Source organism: Nelusetta ayraudi, unplaced genomic scaffold (genome assembly GCF_046127955.1).
Source record: "Nelusetta ayraudi isolate G7.1 ecotype Tasmania unplaced genomic scaffold, CSIRO-AGI_Nayr_v1 ptg000005l, whole genome shotgun sequence".
Classification (NCBI taxonomy): Eukaryota; Metazoa; Chordata; class Actinopteri; order Tetraodontiformes; family Monacanthidae; genus Nelusetta; species Nelusetta ayraudi.
In genome coordinates, this window is record NW_027466055.1 from 6,364,614 (window position 1) to 6,381,659 (window position 17,046).

The 17,046-nt window shown below is 44.2% G+C and overlaps 1 protein-coding gene across 1 annotated transcript; it reads left to right on the forward strand.

Moving 5' to 3' along the window:
* The first annotated feature begins 8,098 nt into the window (after positions 1-8,098).
* chrnb4 (cholinergic receptor, nicotinic, beta 4 (neuronal)) lies at positions 8,099-16,587 on the forward strand. The gene is made up of 6 exons (XM_076051411.1): positions 8,099-8,560; positions 10,788-10,933; positions 11,739-11,783; positions 12,016-12,125; positions 13,191-14,247; positions 15,936-16,587. The coding sequence occupies exons 1-6, from the start codon at positions 8,512-8,514 to the stop codon at positions 16,101-16,103; spliced, it is 1,575 nt and encodes a 524-aa protein (XP_075907526.1). The 5' UTR covers positions 8,099-8,511; the 3' UTR covers positions 16,104-16,587.
* Positions 16,588-17,046: the final 459 nt, after the last annotated feature.

Genomic DNA, 17,046 nt, shown 5'->3' on the forward strand with positions numbered 1-17,046 from the left:
CCTTCAAAAGACAGTTAGATTAAAAAAGGCACTTGCCATTGCCACAGGTCTTCCCGGCAACTGAAGTGTTTCCGCAATGAGCCCACGGAGGGCTATTACTTTGAAATGGTACTGAATAAAAAGAAAATGTCACCTTGACCCGGAGGAGTTCTGCTGAAAGAACCTCAGCGCACTTTCACTTTTCATCTGCATGAAAAAAAATAGTCTTTCTTGGGTAAAAGTCCTAAAATGAATCACATATATGAAATGTTCCTTCCATTCAGGAATGAAACAGGAACAGGAACGCAGTGTTAATGAGCTGGAGGCATCTATGGCAGAATAAACATGTATCTGCTTAGCATATCTATTTAGCAATGCAGCATCCTATTTTACAGCTTCAGATTTCAAATTCTGGAACCACATAGAGCTGTTATTTTAATTGACGGTTCAAAAAAACAAAACAAAAACAAGACAGCATCATTACAGCGGGAGAGGACACCAGTAAAGAGAGGTTAGCCCATCGCAGCGTTTTGTAAAGCCATGTATATTTTATAAGTTCTGCAGTCAGTTGGACGAAGGTCTGTGTTTTAGCAGTCTAATTGGATAAGGGTTATCTGTAGGGCATCGCTGTTTGCTGGATCTGTTGTTGCTCATGCGGCTTAACCAAGTGAACTGCTGCCTAATTACATTCAAGCCAAACTCTATTTACTTTCTGGGGCACTGCTGCTCTGGCAAGAGGCAGAACGAGCCCGTGGAAGGGGTCTCATAAATGAGAGCGCCGCTGCCAATCTATGTGTCCTAATGCTAATTCAGTTTACAGGGCCAGCGAGAGACTCTGGCAGGCCGACTGGAGGGAAGGAGGCTCAGCTTAAAATCAATTAGCTAAGAGGGCAGTGCCTAAATCAAACTGCGCCTCCTCTCCATCAGCAGTGGCCCCAAAAAACGGGAGGTACCTGCCAGATAGAAGCTGGCAAAAGCGGCTATGATGCAGAGTTGCAGGTTCGGTGCGGCCAGTTGAGCATCCTCGACAATTTTCTTTTCTCTTGTCCTTATTACAAGTACTTTAACCAGTGGATTTTTTTGAAGTAACAACTGCAAGATTGTTTTCTTTTCTCTGCTGTTAAAGGGGTGCTATCATCAAAAACTGATCTTTAACATGTCTTTGTGTGTTCCTGCCAAGCCAACTAACACACTAAGTATAAAAAATTACAAATTCTAAATGGTTTGCCTTTTTCGTGTTACTGAATTTAATTTTTTTTTAATTTTGGAGGACTTTCTAAATAAGACGCCAAGCTCATTATCAACGTTTTTTTTTTCTTCAAAAATGTCCTGAGTCACTGGCATCATGTTGTACATTTGTATGCATTTTAATATGTATATAAATGTGTGTATATATAGTGCGTACTTGCTCATTCACATAAAATGATTATAAGATCCACAATACAGAAACAATTAATAAGGGAATTAAATAAATCAAATCTATGAATCAACAAAAGGAAAAACCGATATAATGTATTACATGTGCGCATACGTGTTGTACTAGAATGTGGTCAGAGTCCATAGTTATGGATTTCTTTACTATAGCAGTGTTATTCCGAAAGGCTGAGGACCTTTATTTGAAAACATTTGAAGGAAAATCCCTTGTCAAAGACGGTTCAAAATTATTTAATAATAAAATGAGAGGTCACGAGTCCATGGTCATTGGAGACACTGCGCAAACCTTCAGTCTTTCTGTCCCACAAGAACTACTGCATGACTGAGAAACATGCTGCCGTAGAAAGCCTCGAGAGTGCTTTCAACTTTTCAGCGGTTACGTCTTGTCCTGTGACTACTGGCATGTGTGGAAAAAAACTGGCGGGACATTGTACGATGAGGACATATGGTGCCAGTGCTGAGAAGCTGTGTGAGCCCGATAATATTTCCACCAAAAAAAACAAAAAAACCTGTGATCACAGTGGAGACTTGAAGAAGGAGAGAGGAGCAAGGGGGGCAAGGTGCCATCTGTAATCCAACAAGCTGTGACACATCTAATTTACCTCCCGGTGGACCACCGTGGACCAGTCAGTTACCTCGCTGTAGTTCCCACCAGGCCTGCAGCCCCAAAGGTTAGATCCACTCTGACCTGACAAGACAAAACTTTCTGGGACAAGACGAGTGGCTGTGTGCGGTCAGGCTGTGCAGATCACAAGCTTGGGAACCTATGGCTTGCAAGCCCCATATGGCTCTTTTGCATATGAATCTCAGACAGATTTTAGCCAACAGTCCTCAACACGATAAGTAATGAATAAACCGGAAGCATCGTTCGTGTCCACATGGCTGCGGGTCTGCCCTGTTGTTCAGCGAAACCCTCGAGTCCGTAAGCGATTGAGTGTAATGTATCATCATCACTCCAGGTAAACATTAAAAACAGCATCCTCAGCTCGAAGGTTTGCTAGCCACCTAATTAATGGATGGTTAGGTCCCCTTGTGGAATAAGCAGCAGCACATCCAATCTGTTTCACTTACTTCAGAGTAGCTACTAGCCACACAGTGCGCGGTTAGCTGATTATCGCTGACTTGCATTGCTAGCAGCCAGTCCAGCCTGACACACAGCAATCAGTCATTGTACCACCTGAGCCCAAGGCCTCTTGGACGAGCTCCTCGGAATCGCTGCTCAGTCTCTCGGGTCCTACGGCTGACAGAAAAGCTCTGTACACTCTCTTCCTTTCCCTGGAGAGTTGGTTTGATGGTAACACTGCCACCAAATTCAATCACACAGGCATAATCCCAGGCAAACGTAGTGTATAAACATCATTAACTCTGGATACAGTATCCACGGAGGGACAGCTAAGAGGACAGGCTGACGTCAGGGAAGCTGCAGTCACGGACAGGTCAGTCATATCTGCACCACAACTACTTGCTCTGTAATCTGGTTTTCTAGTTGCATCTCATTATTTGGACTCTGTTTTTGCTAATGTGTCTATTGCCTGTATCCTAATGAGTTTACATGTATGAACATGAAATGAACGCACAAGAAATTCTGGGAAGTAACACACATCCCAGACTCCTACAGAGGCCCAGGCGGGTCATTTTCAAGTCCAGAGTTGAAAGACACTGATTGCGTTTCATCATGCTATGTGCCCCATGAGATGGACTCATCCTCCAAAGCCCAGTAACACCAGAGCTGCAATGTCAGTCCCACTCCATCATAATAAAATCCAGTGAAGATCAGTGTCTAAAAGACTTCCTGCTGAACACAAAAGATCATCTGCAATACTGTGTTACTGCAATACTGTGGAAATGATTGTGATAGACAGGAAATGTGTCTTCGTCGCACAAACTATCCGCTATCCAACAACTTTTCCTCCTCTTGGATTGCTTTTCAACTCATGATGTCTGCAAAAAATACTAAACAGTTGTATTTTTTTTTTTTAAATTCCCACTGACCGTTTATTAACTAAACTAAACTATTAACGAATCCTTTTGTGACAAAAGACACATAAAGACATTAATGCAAAATGCAGCGTGCGGTCCTCTGTTTCAAGCCAGCTCTTTCCGAGGATGTCCTAGACACACCTTGATAATCACATTAAGATCTCAGCAGAAACTCCAAACTCCAAGTTAATTGCCTGTCGACCCTGGTTTTCTATTTTCTTGTCCAGGGTGCACCCTGCCTTCGCCCTATGACAGCTGGGATAGGATCCAGCTGACCCCCATGAGCCTGAGCTCAGGAATAAGCGGGTATGGAAGATGAATGAATGAATATGAACTCTAGAATATTTATAATAATAATATATGTATAACATTTTAATCTTCACTGAAACTCATGTGAGAAGCTCCTGGGGCGACAATATCTGGACAGGGTCACCCCTAAATCAAACCCCAGGATGGAGACAGTGGGCCGATAAAAAAAAGCTGACTTGTCCAATTTCACATCACTGAAGGTGTAATTTAACACTCCTCCATGAGCTGTAAAAAGAAGAGAAAAAAATAGAGCTGGAAAGTTCATATGAGTCCATTTATCTTCCTGGGCCTCCCAGTGTGATATACTGGACACCACACATTGGATGAGTTTCACCACACTGCCTATCACCGGCATGCTGAATGCTTTCATCAACGGGATAATCTGTCTACTCCAGAGACTCAACATTACTGACCACAATCTGGCACCACCGTCATGGACCGCTCAGATAAAAAAAACTCCCACTGTCCTCCTATGACATTCCAGGTCATTCTCGCGCCACTTTTTCATCTTTCTTGCGTTTTCCCAAACTGTATCTCCACGACCACATCCTACCCACAGGACCAAGCCAGAACATAGTCATGACAAAATAATAGACCCTGCAACGGCTTGGTTTGTATAAAGTGCCTTTAATTGTCAATAAGAAAGTGTTAAAACGTTCAAGGGCTACCAGTCACTACTAATGAGCGGTTGCTGTGTTAATGCTCAACAACATTTACTGAGAATGTATTGCATTCTTACATCATTATTATAGGATGAAAAAAAAAAAAAACAGGAGCAATGTAAAGTTAACGTTGGCGGCTTAATGTTTTTCCCTGAACTGTAACGTGATGTCTTTCTCTCTCGGTTCATCCTGCAAGCGATGGAGGCAATGTTGCTGTCGAATGTAATGCAGTAGGTAGAATCTTTTCATATGCTATGTGCACTGAAAAACAAACAACAAAATAACAACTTCTAAAATAACCAGTATTCAATTACTTTGATATTTATATGTTTTAGATGTTTGTTTTTTTTTTAATCATTTTTTAATCATTGCAGAATCAAAGGTGCCCAAGTTAATCATTTTTAGCCTCTAAATGCTCCAAAGAGACCTGATGCAAAGCAAGCACATATTCGCACAAATTAAAAACGTCTCCGTTGCATTTGCATATTATCATAATAGCTCAGAAACATCAGGCATGAAGTGGTGAGACGAGCTGGTACGAAGCTTAACGCTGCGCAGGACGGTGGCCGATCGATATCTCAACAACATGAAGCTGAGCCCCTGTGCTAAAGGAGCCAAGCACTCCGGGTAATGAACTGCCTGCTTGATGGATATCCCTCACAGGGCGGGATTGCTGTGGCGCAACATGGTACTGCAACAGCAGCAATTCTCTGACGAGCCATTTCTCTTCCATTACGCTTCCGTGGCCCGCCAAGGAATCTTTCACACGCACGTACAGGGATTGCCTGTCAGCTTGTCAACAGGCCCTGGAGTCAAACTGTCATGTGGCTGCTGCTGCTGCCGCCGCTGCTGCTGCTCATCCAGCCCCATCTCCTGCCTATAGTATCATTTTAACCTGGTTTAATGTGACAGCTGCAGATGTGTTTCCCTTTTTTCGTTTCAAACCGTTGTCTGTTTTATTTGCATACACTTTCTGCTGTCGCTACTAATATGCTTTTTTTTTTTTGCGTTTTGCTCAATTTGATGAACTAGGATGTAAGATTTAGCAGCATCTAATGTTTAGAAAGAATAAACATCCAACAATGCTGCCATTAGGAAGCAGCATTGTTGGATATTATTATGGAACAAAATAACAAGTTTATCAACAACAGTTATTGTTGACTGAATCCATTACCATTACATCCTGTAAATCCACCCTCCAGCCTATAATTTTGCCTAATGAATTTTGTTATAGTCGTATTTATCAGGCCTCAGAAGTCTACTTAAAAAAGGGCCTTCTTACTGTGATAACTTGGCACTGAACCATGAAAAGAAATCTTCCCCATCCAACGAATTACTTTTTTTGTCCATTTCTTTTCTCATCAGACGTCTAAAACCAAGCAGTTCATTCTCACATTCACACTAATCTGATCAAGACAGCACAGTTGGTGGAGTCTAACAACCTAAAGATGTCATTTTATTCCTCTCTATTTGCAGTTATCTTAATATAATGAACTGTTAACATATGGACATACATTGACATGTTGTGGATGAAATTCTTTTGACTTTAATTCAAACTCTCGACAACTTTTCTGCCCTGCAACTGTAACTTGCCCACTATATACGTCAGTAGGTTCACAGCGTGTGTCGCTATATATCTTCATCACAGTGTCACAGAAGGAGATAGATTATTACACCACGCCACCACCCACGCCATATACAGATTGAACTGGCACAGGGCTCACATCAGAGCCGTCGCCTTTCATCACCCGTGATGACTGTACTGCAGTTGCTGTAATATTTACAGAATCCAGTCTATAGATTTCTAGTGCAGGTCTCACATTTCTCAGAGTAGAGTGCCAATAAAGGATTAAGATATTCTTGTATTTCTTGGATTAGGAATGAAAATATGGCAATAGGAATAATATCTGACAACACTTTACTTGAATGGGTGTTATAAAGTGTTGCTGTACGTCATTTATAATCTATGGAACAAGGATGAAGTGTGGACCTAAATGAATTAGCGACCGACTGACAGATGCAATTTAGCCCTAGCATAAAATTTGATAATGGTCAACACTCTGTCTTGCATGTTTACGGTGATATTTCAAATTCAGCATATTCAACAAACCTAATCTGATTCGAAACCCTTTTCAGTCATGTATTTTACATGAACCGATTTTAATTTCAGGGCACTGTTTCATATTCCTGATTAATTATTCAAACTTAATAACGAATGCAGAGTAGATTTTGTGTTTAATTGGAAAATAGAGGCATATTATGAACAATGCACAGTTATTTGCCTGAGCAATTCAAAGTCAATCAAAAATATATTTTAGCCAAAAGTTACTAGCTTACTAGCTACTTGTTAGTCTGTGTAACGATAAACAAGTGACTTGTAGACTCCATTAATCCTGAGTGCACATTTTCCCTGTGGCTGTAAAGGTTCACAAAAGTGGAAAAGTTGACACTCAAAGTCCAAGTACAAACATGACCTCACACTCACAGTCAGCACAGAACACCTGTACACAGAAACTTGCAGAGTTGGTAAGGTGGCGGCTGGTAACTTACTTTACACTCACACAAAATATCAGGTATCGTCACTAATCTGAACTACTTTTATTGGAGAGAAAGGGTCTTGAGGGTTCAAACCCAACTGATCCCATTGATTTATCTGCCCAGTAAGATTCAGTGGGTGGCGGTCTGGAGTGAGAATTTATAACCGTGGGCGAATCCTTGGTGGGGCTGCTCCTCATGCCTGACACAGTTTCTTTACTGGCCATAATAATGATGCTTTAAGCACCGTGGCTACTGCAAATCTCCCCTGCTAAGATCGCACCATTTGGACTGCACTCCCACTTTAGTAAATCCCACTTTCAACTGCAGGAGGGTTATTTATCATCCTGTATGATTGTGAAGTCAGCAAATGATCACAACCTACCTGAATCATTAAACAAAGCTGTTTTTTTTTTAAGGTTGTTTTACAACGTTGCTTTACGTTACAATGTTTTCCAGGTTGGTGAGTGGGTAGAAATGAAGCTAGCATGAGTTGTCGTTTAGCTTTAGCCCTTGACAGTCTAGCTAAGCACTTCCAAAAGTCTGTTGGAGCTGGTGTGACGTGCTTAGCTTGTGGACGCTAACGGTAGCTAGTATGTTAAGAGCATTAAGAGCACTAAAGTTATTTATTATGTGAGAAGTCCCTTGTTTTATACTCTGTTTTATGACCATTAGTGTGTAACAGTACAACACATGGTCACATACTTCTCATTACGGACCCAAGTAAAGCAAAATATCAATCAGTCAATGTTGAAATATCAGCAGTTCTAGTTAATCAATGAATTGTTTTAGACTCTGGATGGGGGTGGTGGGGAGGTGGTGGAGGGGTAGGAGGAACAGGAGGGGGCAGTGGTTCTGAAGGCAGGGAGGAAGACAGGGATTGAGGTGGGGCCGGCCCAGGAAACAAGAAGCTGGACAAAAGATTTTACTCTGGACGTCATGACTCGCACAACAACAAAATTGAAAATGTAGTTTTGTATATCACCCTTTAAACTATCCCTGCTTTCACGCAAAGCATTCCATCTCGGACACCACAGGTGATTTCCTGAAACAACAACCTCGAAACTAAAACTAAAACAAAAAACAGAATTGTTCCGTTTGTCTTCTTGAAGTGCTAAAACCATAAATCTGTTTCAAAAACCAGAGTGTGAGGGGACCTCAGGGTTCATACAAGGGTCATGCTCAGGCGTGTCCTCGGCAATCACAGACAGAAACCTCTGGCAAAGAGTACATCTCTTGCCCTTTTAGCTCCGTCAAAACACAGCGAGCCACGTTAGTGCCCTGCTGCTGAGCCGGCGTTTCCCCTCACAAGCCCCGGACTAGACCTGCAGGACAAGCTGGACGGGACGGAGGAAGCAGCGGCGGCGGCGGCGCAACGCACCGCACCGCACTGCACCGCACCGCTGGTGTCGCCACGTTCACTTTAAAAGACCCAGTTGAAGAAACCCTGACCAACACTCATCTGTGTTCTGGGGGTGAGTGATCTCAGGTGTCGGAGAATTAAGTGTCCGAGCCGTGAGCGCGCAGAGTCCGGAATGTCCCGGGGAGAGAGGCGCGCAGAGCAGGAGGCTTCCACACCGACTCGTCCTGCACAGCGGATGGTGCCGGAAAAATGACTCGGACGCTCTGCATCCTGGCTTACTTTCTCACTCTGGTGAACTGTGAGTATGTCCTTCTTTTCCGTTCTGAGACTTGACCCACAAATCTATCTGTGCACGCTTTTTAATTTATTTATACTAATTGTTATTTTAATTTCTGAGTAAGGCCAAAATTTAATTTGGGCTGAAAAGCTCCTCCTCTGATGTGAAGTTGTATGTGTTGACCGCAGCTTCAACCGAACCTTGCAAAAAATAGCAGCATATTTTTTTCTCTCTCTAAATATTTATGATTTATTTTGCAACGGGCAGGGAATCAGAGTCAATACCATCACATTTTAATCAGTAAACGGCTCTTGTTTAAAAGCTCTGAGGACACTTTTGAAATGTTTCTGTGGTCTCGGGAGATATGGAACAATATGAAAATAACATTTGACGAAACCGGTCAGAAAATTAGGAATGTGGATATGAGAAAGATATGTTAAGCATGCAATAACAATTATTAAAAAAAAAAAAAAAAAAAAAAGTCTGGTTACTTGAATATCCAAACAGAATCCAAACCTGCAGGCCCTTGAGAAAGAGTTTAAAAACAAGCTATGACAACCGAGACTGCAAACTTTGAAGCAATTTTAGGAGGCTGTTTTATCAGAAGCACAACAGCTCCCAAAGGCCCATGAACACAATTTACCCAGCACCGATATCATCTTGTACAGAGTAAGTATGGAAAGACACAACATGTTCATCATGTTAGTCTGAAGGTTTACTGTTTCCTCAAACGCAGGGTTCTCACTCAACACACTTTACAAAATAGACTTGTTTATACCAGCTGACACCTCTTTCAACCCTCAGCTTTTGTTTTGCAATTTGATTTTCCTTTAACCCAAATTACATTCTCCAGTGTTTCTCCCCATGTGGTTTATGCTGAGTGACCTTATCGACACTGTGGCCGACTCAGCGGCACATTTCCTGCAGCTCTGCTCACTCCCAATCAAACTTGTGTCAGCTTTCCACCTCCAAAGCTGCCGCTCCTCTTCCATCTTTAATTCCCGCTGACATGCGTCCACCAGGGGTCGCTCACAGCGGTCGATGACAAGTTTGCCCGCTACTTCTAGTGGCCTCTGCTTCTGAGGGGTGTTTGGGGGTGGGGGGTGGCGGTGCTTTCAACTGTGATCTCCGGAGGCTTTGACAACACGACATCTGTTGACAGAGCTCAGACCTTGCTGGGGCTGGGACCTCGGCCAAAACCGCAGAGGCACACCGGTGACAGCTGGGCCCCATTGGGGCCACGCCCCACAGATCTCCAGCTTGATGGCAAGCGAGGGGGGGAGGCGTACCGCTCACTGGAAGAGTCATCGGGGTGGACACACAGCATGACCGCCTCGGTAGAATATCGACACCAGCAACGATCCCTCTCTAGCCATCCCATCAGTAACAGCCTCGCCTCATTGGCCCGTCTAATCGCGAGGGAGTCGAGTCAGCTCTTCCCGATGGCAATGGGGCATTAATAACCAGCTGCACGTATGGAACATGCTAAAAGATAGGGTTGTACATATTAATTCTGCTCCAGATGAGAGACCCTGGTCATCAGTTCACATCGTTCTCATCTTCACCCTCCCTGACACACAGGGGCCACATTTATCAGCGGAGAATGGGATGGTTAGTTTTTTTTTTCTCTCTCTTTTAAAAGTCACAGGGTCATATGTTCGGAGCGAGGCTGAGGCAGAAAGATGAAGGCAGGCAGACAAGACATACAGCTCCAGGTGCCTTTCGCGCAAGGCAATCTTGATGTATTTTGGTGGAGAAATGAGACGCAGACATAAAGAGATTTGGCTGCTTCCTTCCTTCTCCTTGGGATTCAGAGATTTAAGCTCAGCCAAAGGCTGGATGAGAAGAGAGGAACGGCTGCGTACATTTAGCCTGCAGCAGCACATCCACTAAGTTAATCAGCTGACTTGCCCCTGTCCACATGTAAACCCATATCCATTTGAATCACACTCCTATAATGTCATTACGGTATCAGGCCATGCCGACATTCAGCAGCGATGCAGGAAGCGCTACATCTTTTTTTTTTTTTACACAGGAGGGACTCATTAAGGATGTGGCGCGTTTGTGTGACTTTCAGCTTTCGCATTGCAGAGCCCCCGACGTTGGCTGGTAGCGCAAAAAAAAACAAAAAACAAATACTGAGATAGTAAATGTAACCACCACACAAACAAGCAAAAATGAGTTTTGTTTCTTTGTGAAAGTAGCGGGGGGAAATAAAATCCAAAACTTTGGACATCTGTGTTATCAGGTAGCAGCTGCGCTGAGTCTGAGGAGCGTCTCATGAACCTGTTGCTGGGGAAGAACCGCTATAATCCTCTCATCCGGCCGGCCGTCAACAGGACCGAGAGAGTCCCGGTCAAGCTGCAAGTGTCTCTGGCTCAGCTCATCAGCGTGGTAAGACGAGGACGTACGCCATTCCGTCAGAGTGTGTGCGAAGTGTTTGAATAGTCGATGTAGGTAAAGCAAGACAGAGGCCAGAGCAAGCAGCGGAACAGAGCCGCCTGGGTGGGAGAAACCGCTCTACTGTAGTTCCAGAGAGATGGATGAAATGGGGGATAACTGGGGTCGGCTGTGATCTTGGCCTTTGTCGTGTCCCAGATTGAAACTTCAGCACATGGGATTGAGAGGAGCCATAAAGCCGTTTTAGCCGCTGCGTGAGACGCTTCTCCGTGATGCACGGCTTTACTGCCCAGCTGCAGAAACTCAAGGCTTCATCCCAGGTCTCCCCAGTTCATGAGTTTGCCTCGCTCCCTTTCAGAGTAATTGGTATTTTTGGGAAATGCAAGTCAGATCGGAGTGACGGTGCTGCCGCAGGCACGCAGGCAAGAAAAGGGTCACTGTTTAGATCTGTAATAGCATTAAGGAAAATGACCATCTAAAATATATGAAAATATCTACAAGACAAAATAAAGCAAAACAAGTCTAGTGAAAGCAAGACTGGCTAGCGTCGTTTTGAAACCAAAATTTTGGTATCATACATAATGGCATTTAGACAAATAAACACTGGCCACTTCTTAGGTACACCTTTCCAGTTGTGCAGAGATTTGAGTTACTGTTACCTTTCTCTGACCTCCAGCCAGAACTAACTGTGGTGTAAACTAACCCGGGAAACCTGAACCGAGTCGAACGTACAACCAAGTCCTTACACAAAGAATGTACAGACTGACATACTGCACATGTATTTCTTCTCTATCTTCAGAATGAAAGGGAACAAATCATGACTACAAATGTCTGGCTCACTCAGGTGAGTGTCGAGATGCTTGATCCCATCATTCTCTCAGTATTGCTAAATGTCCTTTCCCTTGAACTTGAATTAAACCATGTCCTTTCTTCCCTCAGTGCAGAATAAACGGCCTGCGTAATTGTGGGCCAAGCACATTTTGCTGATAACGAAGCATGTAATTAGAATGGTTTTGCTTTTGAGCAACTTTTATTAAGGTCGGAGACGGTGACCCTCTCTCTCTCCCACTCTTTAGCACTGGGTAGATTACCGATTATCATGGGACCCTGCGAAGTACGAAGGCATCGACAAGCTCCGTATCCCCTCCAGACTCGTCTGGCTCCCAGACATTGTTCTATACAACAAGTAAGTAGTACTGGTGGTGTAAATGTTTTTGATCAGATCTCTTCACACCTGTCATTATTTGTGAAAGAAACGCAGTGAGTAAAAGTGAGTAAAAATCTCTTGAGGTTTTTGGGTGCAGACCGCGACCGCAAAGTTGAGATGAAGAGGGACACTTTCACGTCCTAATAGGAGAGTTAAAAGTGTGCCACAAAAGGTTCCATCTACTTTCTAGGATGTGGTCAGATCAGGACACTATTACAGCTGGGGAATCATCTGAGAACACAAAGAAGCATAGCTAGCCCAACAAATCAATAGCACTTTGTTATATGATATTTTGAAGGCTTTCCCTCAGCAGTCGCATTTGAGTGTTCACACAAACTGTCATGCAGTGACCCTCCTGAATAGGGAATAAATAAAAATTACAGATAGTTTGTACAGTACAAAGCACCTTGACCTCAATGTGTCTCAAGTTGTTTTCATGTTTGTGACTTCACCATTGGCATAGCATGGATGGTCGAGCCTTCATCTGATATGGAGCTCCCGGCATCCTCCGGAATCAGCGCGATAAGCAAATTAGGGCAACGACAAGTGGCCTTGTTTGACTTTCAAACTGTATTGTTTTCCGAGAGTGATGTATGCAAACCAGGTTGATTGCAAGAACCGGTGCCGGCATGTGCAGTTGTTGTTCCCGGTTGAGATTCAGTCGTCATGGAAACGTGATGCACCGTGAAAGAAGCCCAACGTCGTTGTGTCGCATCTCATTTGTTAAAATGCTCTACAGGGCTCATTGTGTGTGTGTGTCTCTCAATGTATTGCTCAGAAACACATATAATGAGCATGGCAGGCACTGTTGTTAATGTTGCTGTGAGAAACGTGCAGCACGAAAAACAAAAAAAACCAACATATTTTATGATTTTTTTTTTTACTTTTTGTATCATGGCATCTAGTGTGACAATACTACATTTTGAAAATGTTTTTTCCTTTTGGTGCAAAAAAATTAGTAACTAAAATTAAAAGTAAGTTTTTACATTGTTTTGGACGAGTTCAACTTCAGACTCAACAAACGCCCGCCCTGTTTCCTCGCAGCGCTGATGGTACCTACGAGGTGACAGTCTTCACCAACGTCATAGTTCTCTCCAACGGGACCATCAACTGGCTCCCTCCCGCCATCTACAAAAGCGCCTGCAAGATTGAAGTCAAGCATTTTCCCTTCGACCAGCAGAACTGCACCCTCAAGTTCCGCTCTTGGACCTACGACCACACCGAGATCGACCTGATCTTGAAGTCCGAGGTGGCGAGCATGGACGACTTCACCCCCAGCGGCGAATGGGACATCTTGGCGCTGCCGGGCCGACGCACCGTGGACCCCGAAGACCCCACCTACGTGGACCTCACGTACGACTTCATCATCAAGAGGAAGCCGCTCTTCTACACCATTAACCTCATCATCCCCTGCATCCTGATCACCTCGCTGGCCATCCTGGTCTTCTACTTGCCCTCGGACTGCGGCGAGAAGATGACCCTCTGCATCTCCGTCCTCTTGGCGCTTACCGTCTTCCTGCTTTTGATTTCCAAGATCGTTCCGCCGACCTCGCTGGACGTCCCGCTGATTGGCAAGTACCTGATGTTCACCATGGTGCTGGTCACCTTCTCCATCATCACCAGTGTGTGCGTGCTCAACGTGCACCACCGCTCTCCCAGCACCCACACCATGCCTCCGTGGGTCAAGCTGATATTCCTTGTCAAACTACCTGCCCTACTCTTCATGAAACGCCCTCACAGTAATTCTTCGCGGCAGAAACTTCGCCAGCAGCACCAGCACCTACAGGCGAGGAAAACCATTTTGGGCTTGGGGTGCCCGAACATGTCCAAAGCGAGCCTTACCATGTCGCCTTCGGCCTTGAGGTCGTCTGACTCTGCATTTTCTACATCTGGATATAAAAATGTGGCTCCTCCGCTAAGCTACACTTACTCCAACAGGAAAGGGGACTTGCACCCGACTAATTACCTTCCTAGTTGTGGGTCTTCGGCGCAGAACCTCAAGCAAAGCAACGTTTCAGACTGGACGGCTGACATCCAGGAGGCCATGAACGGGGTCCGCTTTGTGGCTGAGCACATGATGGGGGATGACGATGACCAGAGTGTATGTATGCATGTTAGAAAAATGTCTGATTGCATATAAACAGTGTTAACAAATTTGCAACAAAAGACATGGCCAAAAACTCGTTTAAACCCGCTGACAATCGGCATTTGGTGGCAGTGGGAAAGGCATAAAACAACCCGGCAAGCAACCCGGGTTAAAACCGGCTTTAATCCGCTTGGCTCCGATCGGCTAGCATTGGGAAAGCCAGATCCGCGTCAACGCGTTAACGTTGAGCGTTGCGTGCGCTACGTCATAATATCGCACCAGTCGCAGCGTGTATCACGTACCGAAACAAAGCTTTGTTAGCATTCGGGACTGGATTCATTCAGCGTGTTGCAGCACTGGCAAGACAGTGAAATTTGCGAGCGTCTCAAGTCTCAAGCCCAACAAGAAAGTCGTCACTCACGTCACTCCCATAGTCCGTAGACCGTTGGGGCACTTTGATGATTCAACTGTTATTCGCCAAAGTACACTGACTGAATTGAACGTGAACTTTTTGACAAGCTCACTTTCAGAATCCATCAACTCAACCGGTCCCAATCCCAATCAGCTGAATCAAAGGCGTTTGTATTGACGCAATAATATTTACTGTACATCCAGTGACCCTTGAGCCACAGGAAGGAATCGCTAATCCTAAGTAGTGGCTGTGAGCCAGAAAATTGAAGGAAGACACTGGGTGATCGATTGCTTTTCCCAGTAAATCAATAAAATAAAGAGGCCAGCCGGCATGAGAAATGACTCACTACCAAGGGCAGCAGTGGAAATGGGGTGAAAGGGTCAATAGCTGTTGTGTAGCGCAGGTGCTAGAAACATTGAAGCAATCCTGATGTCCTGATTCCTGATGACAGGTAGTGAAGGCACAACGCAATTGCAGACAAAAAAAGAATGCAACAAAAGGTCGAAGGGTAACAAAAGTCCAAATCCTCAAACATGAATGTACGTGACATGACAAAACATGGAAGACTTACACTGACGGTTAAAGCTGACAACCTGACACGGGCAAGAGGGCAGGCGAACACAGGTGAGAACAATCAAGGGCAGGACTGACAACGAGACACAGGTGATAAAATCAAGGGGCTTTAAAAAAAAAAAAAAGGCAGGAAAACAGAAACAACGGGAGACCAAGACTTTCAAAATAAAACAGGTAACACTAAAACAGACCATAATTTCAGACTTTGTTATACGGTGAACAGTATTTTTTAAACACATTCATTAAATGCTTCGGAAAAGTAAACAATGTCAGTTTGTCAGCATGTCGTTTGGCCATCAAAAAAAAGACAAGACACAAACTAAAGGATTTTTTTCTCCTCAAACGTGAACTAATCCATGAAGGCAGTTGTAACCTCTGCCACCAAGTGGCCACAAAGGGGTATTGCAGTGTCTTTGTCGAAGCTCATACAAATGTCCCATTCTTTTTTTGGTCATGTATTTTTGCTACTAGCGTTTATCAATAGTGTAACTGTTACTGATACTTAACACCAACAGTCATTACATACATAAAAAAAATGTGTACTTGAGATGACTACCGCAATATCTTTCCATCTCTCTCTCTCTCTCTCTCTCCCTCTCTCTCTCTCTCCATATATATACTCGTGTGTGTGTGTGTGTGTGTGTGTGTGTGTGTGTGTGTGTTTTAACTCAAATTATCCAGACTCCTTATTTCAGCTTTGCTCTCTGCATGTCCGCAGGTGATCGAGGACTGGAAGTATGTGGCCATGGTGGTGGATCGCATGTTCCTGTGGATCTTTGTGGTAGTTTGCGTGGTGGGCACCTTGGGCTTGTTCCTTCAGCCTGTCTTCCAGAATCCTATCACTCAAAATGACAAGCAGCCCATCTATGAAACACCTCGCATTTGATGAGCAAAAAAAATAAAAAAAAGAGAGAGAGAGAGAGAGAGAGAGCAGCCACTTTTAGCCCAGGTTAGTGAATGTGTTACGATCAGGTCAGTTTATATTGTGAGCAAACCACTGATTGACTTTTTGGTGTGTTTGAAGCTGAAGGACTGAACAAACTTAACCCACGGGTTATGCGAACAAACCCACCACTGAGTTTGCCAACTGGACGAGAAAACACATTTTTTCAGGCAGCTCTTGGTGAACATGAGTGCATTGAGAGTTATCGCTGCCATCAAGCCTGCAGAGAAGGCTACAGGGAGGGACCGACTGTACCCACACTGACGTCTGCCCAAAACGCGGGACCGTGAGATGAGGAACATCTGTCCGCTGTCAGATGCTGTGTGACGACTTGCTTGTGTTCAATTTACTGGTATATTACCGTCTCATTTGACTGTGATGTGTGATTAATGTGTGAATAATAAAGATAAATGTGTGTCTTCTTTCAGTTGGATGAAATGCACGATACCAAGGGAGTCCTAGTTTGCAGTGACGCATCTGTAGAGACAGGATGTTGGCTGGATGGAGCACGGGTGGGGGGCGGGGGGTGGGGTGAAAAGAAAAATGTTTATTTTGTCTCATTCTCTTGAAACATAGACTTGTTTACAACAGTGCCAAACCAAATGTTCACCCACTGACAGAAGACGCTTCTCAGTCATTAGTGCTGAATGGGCTCGTTAGGGATTCTGCAGACTGTTTGTTCTTGCCTGCAACCCTCATTGAAGCAAGAGGTTGCAATCAGCAGCTGTCACGGCAGCAGTTTGGGGTTTTCAACATCGTTTCACATCTTAACCTTTAACCTGTCTGTCGTTAGTTTAAATGATCAAAACTGTCTTTTCTATAGTTTTAGTACTCCCAAAATAAAGTAAAATGTAGTTTATTTGAGTGGAAGCTGTAAGAGGAGACT

Excerpts from the sequence above, each read along its gene's own strand:
- chrnb4 (XM_076051411.1), top strand. The coding sequence starts at position 8,512 with ATGACTCGGACGCTCTGCATCCTGGCTTACTTTCTCACTCTGGTGAAC. Across the intron at positions 11,784-12,015 it reads CAAATGTCTGGCTCACTCAG|CACTGGGTAGATTACCGATT; the intron begins GTGAGTGTCGAG and ends CCCACTCTTTAG. Across the intron at positions 12,126-13,190 it reads GACATTGTTCTATACAACAA|CGCTGATGGTACCTACGAGG; the intron begins GTAAGTAGTACT and ends GTTTCCTCGCAG.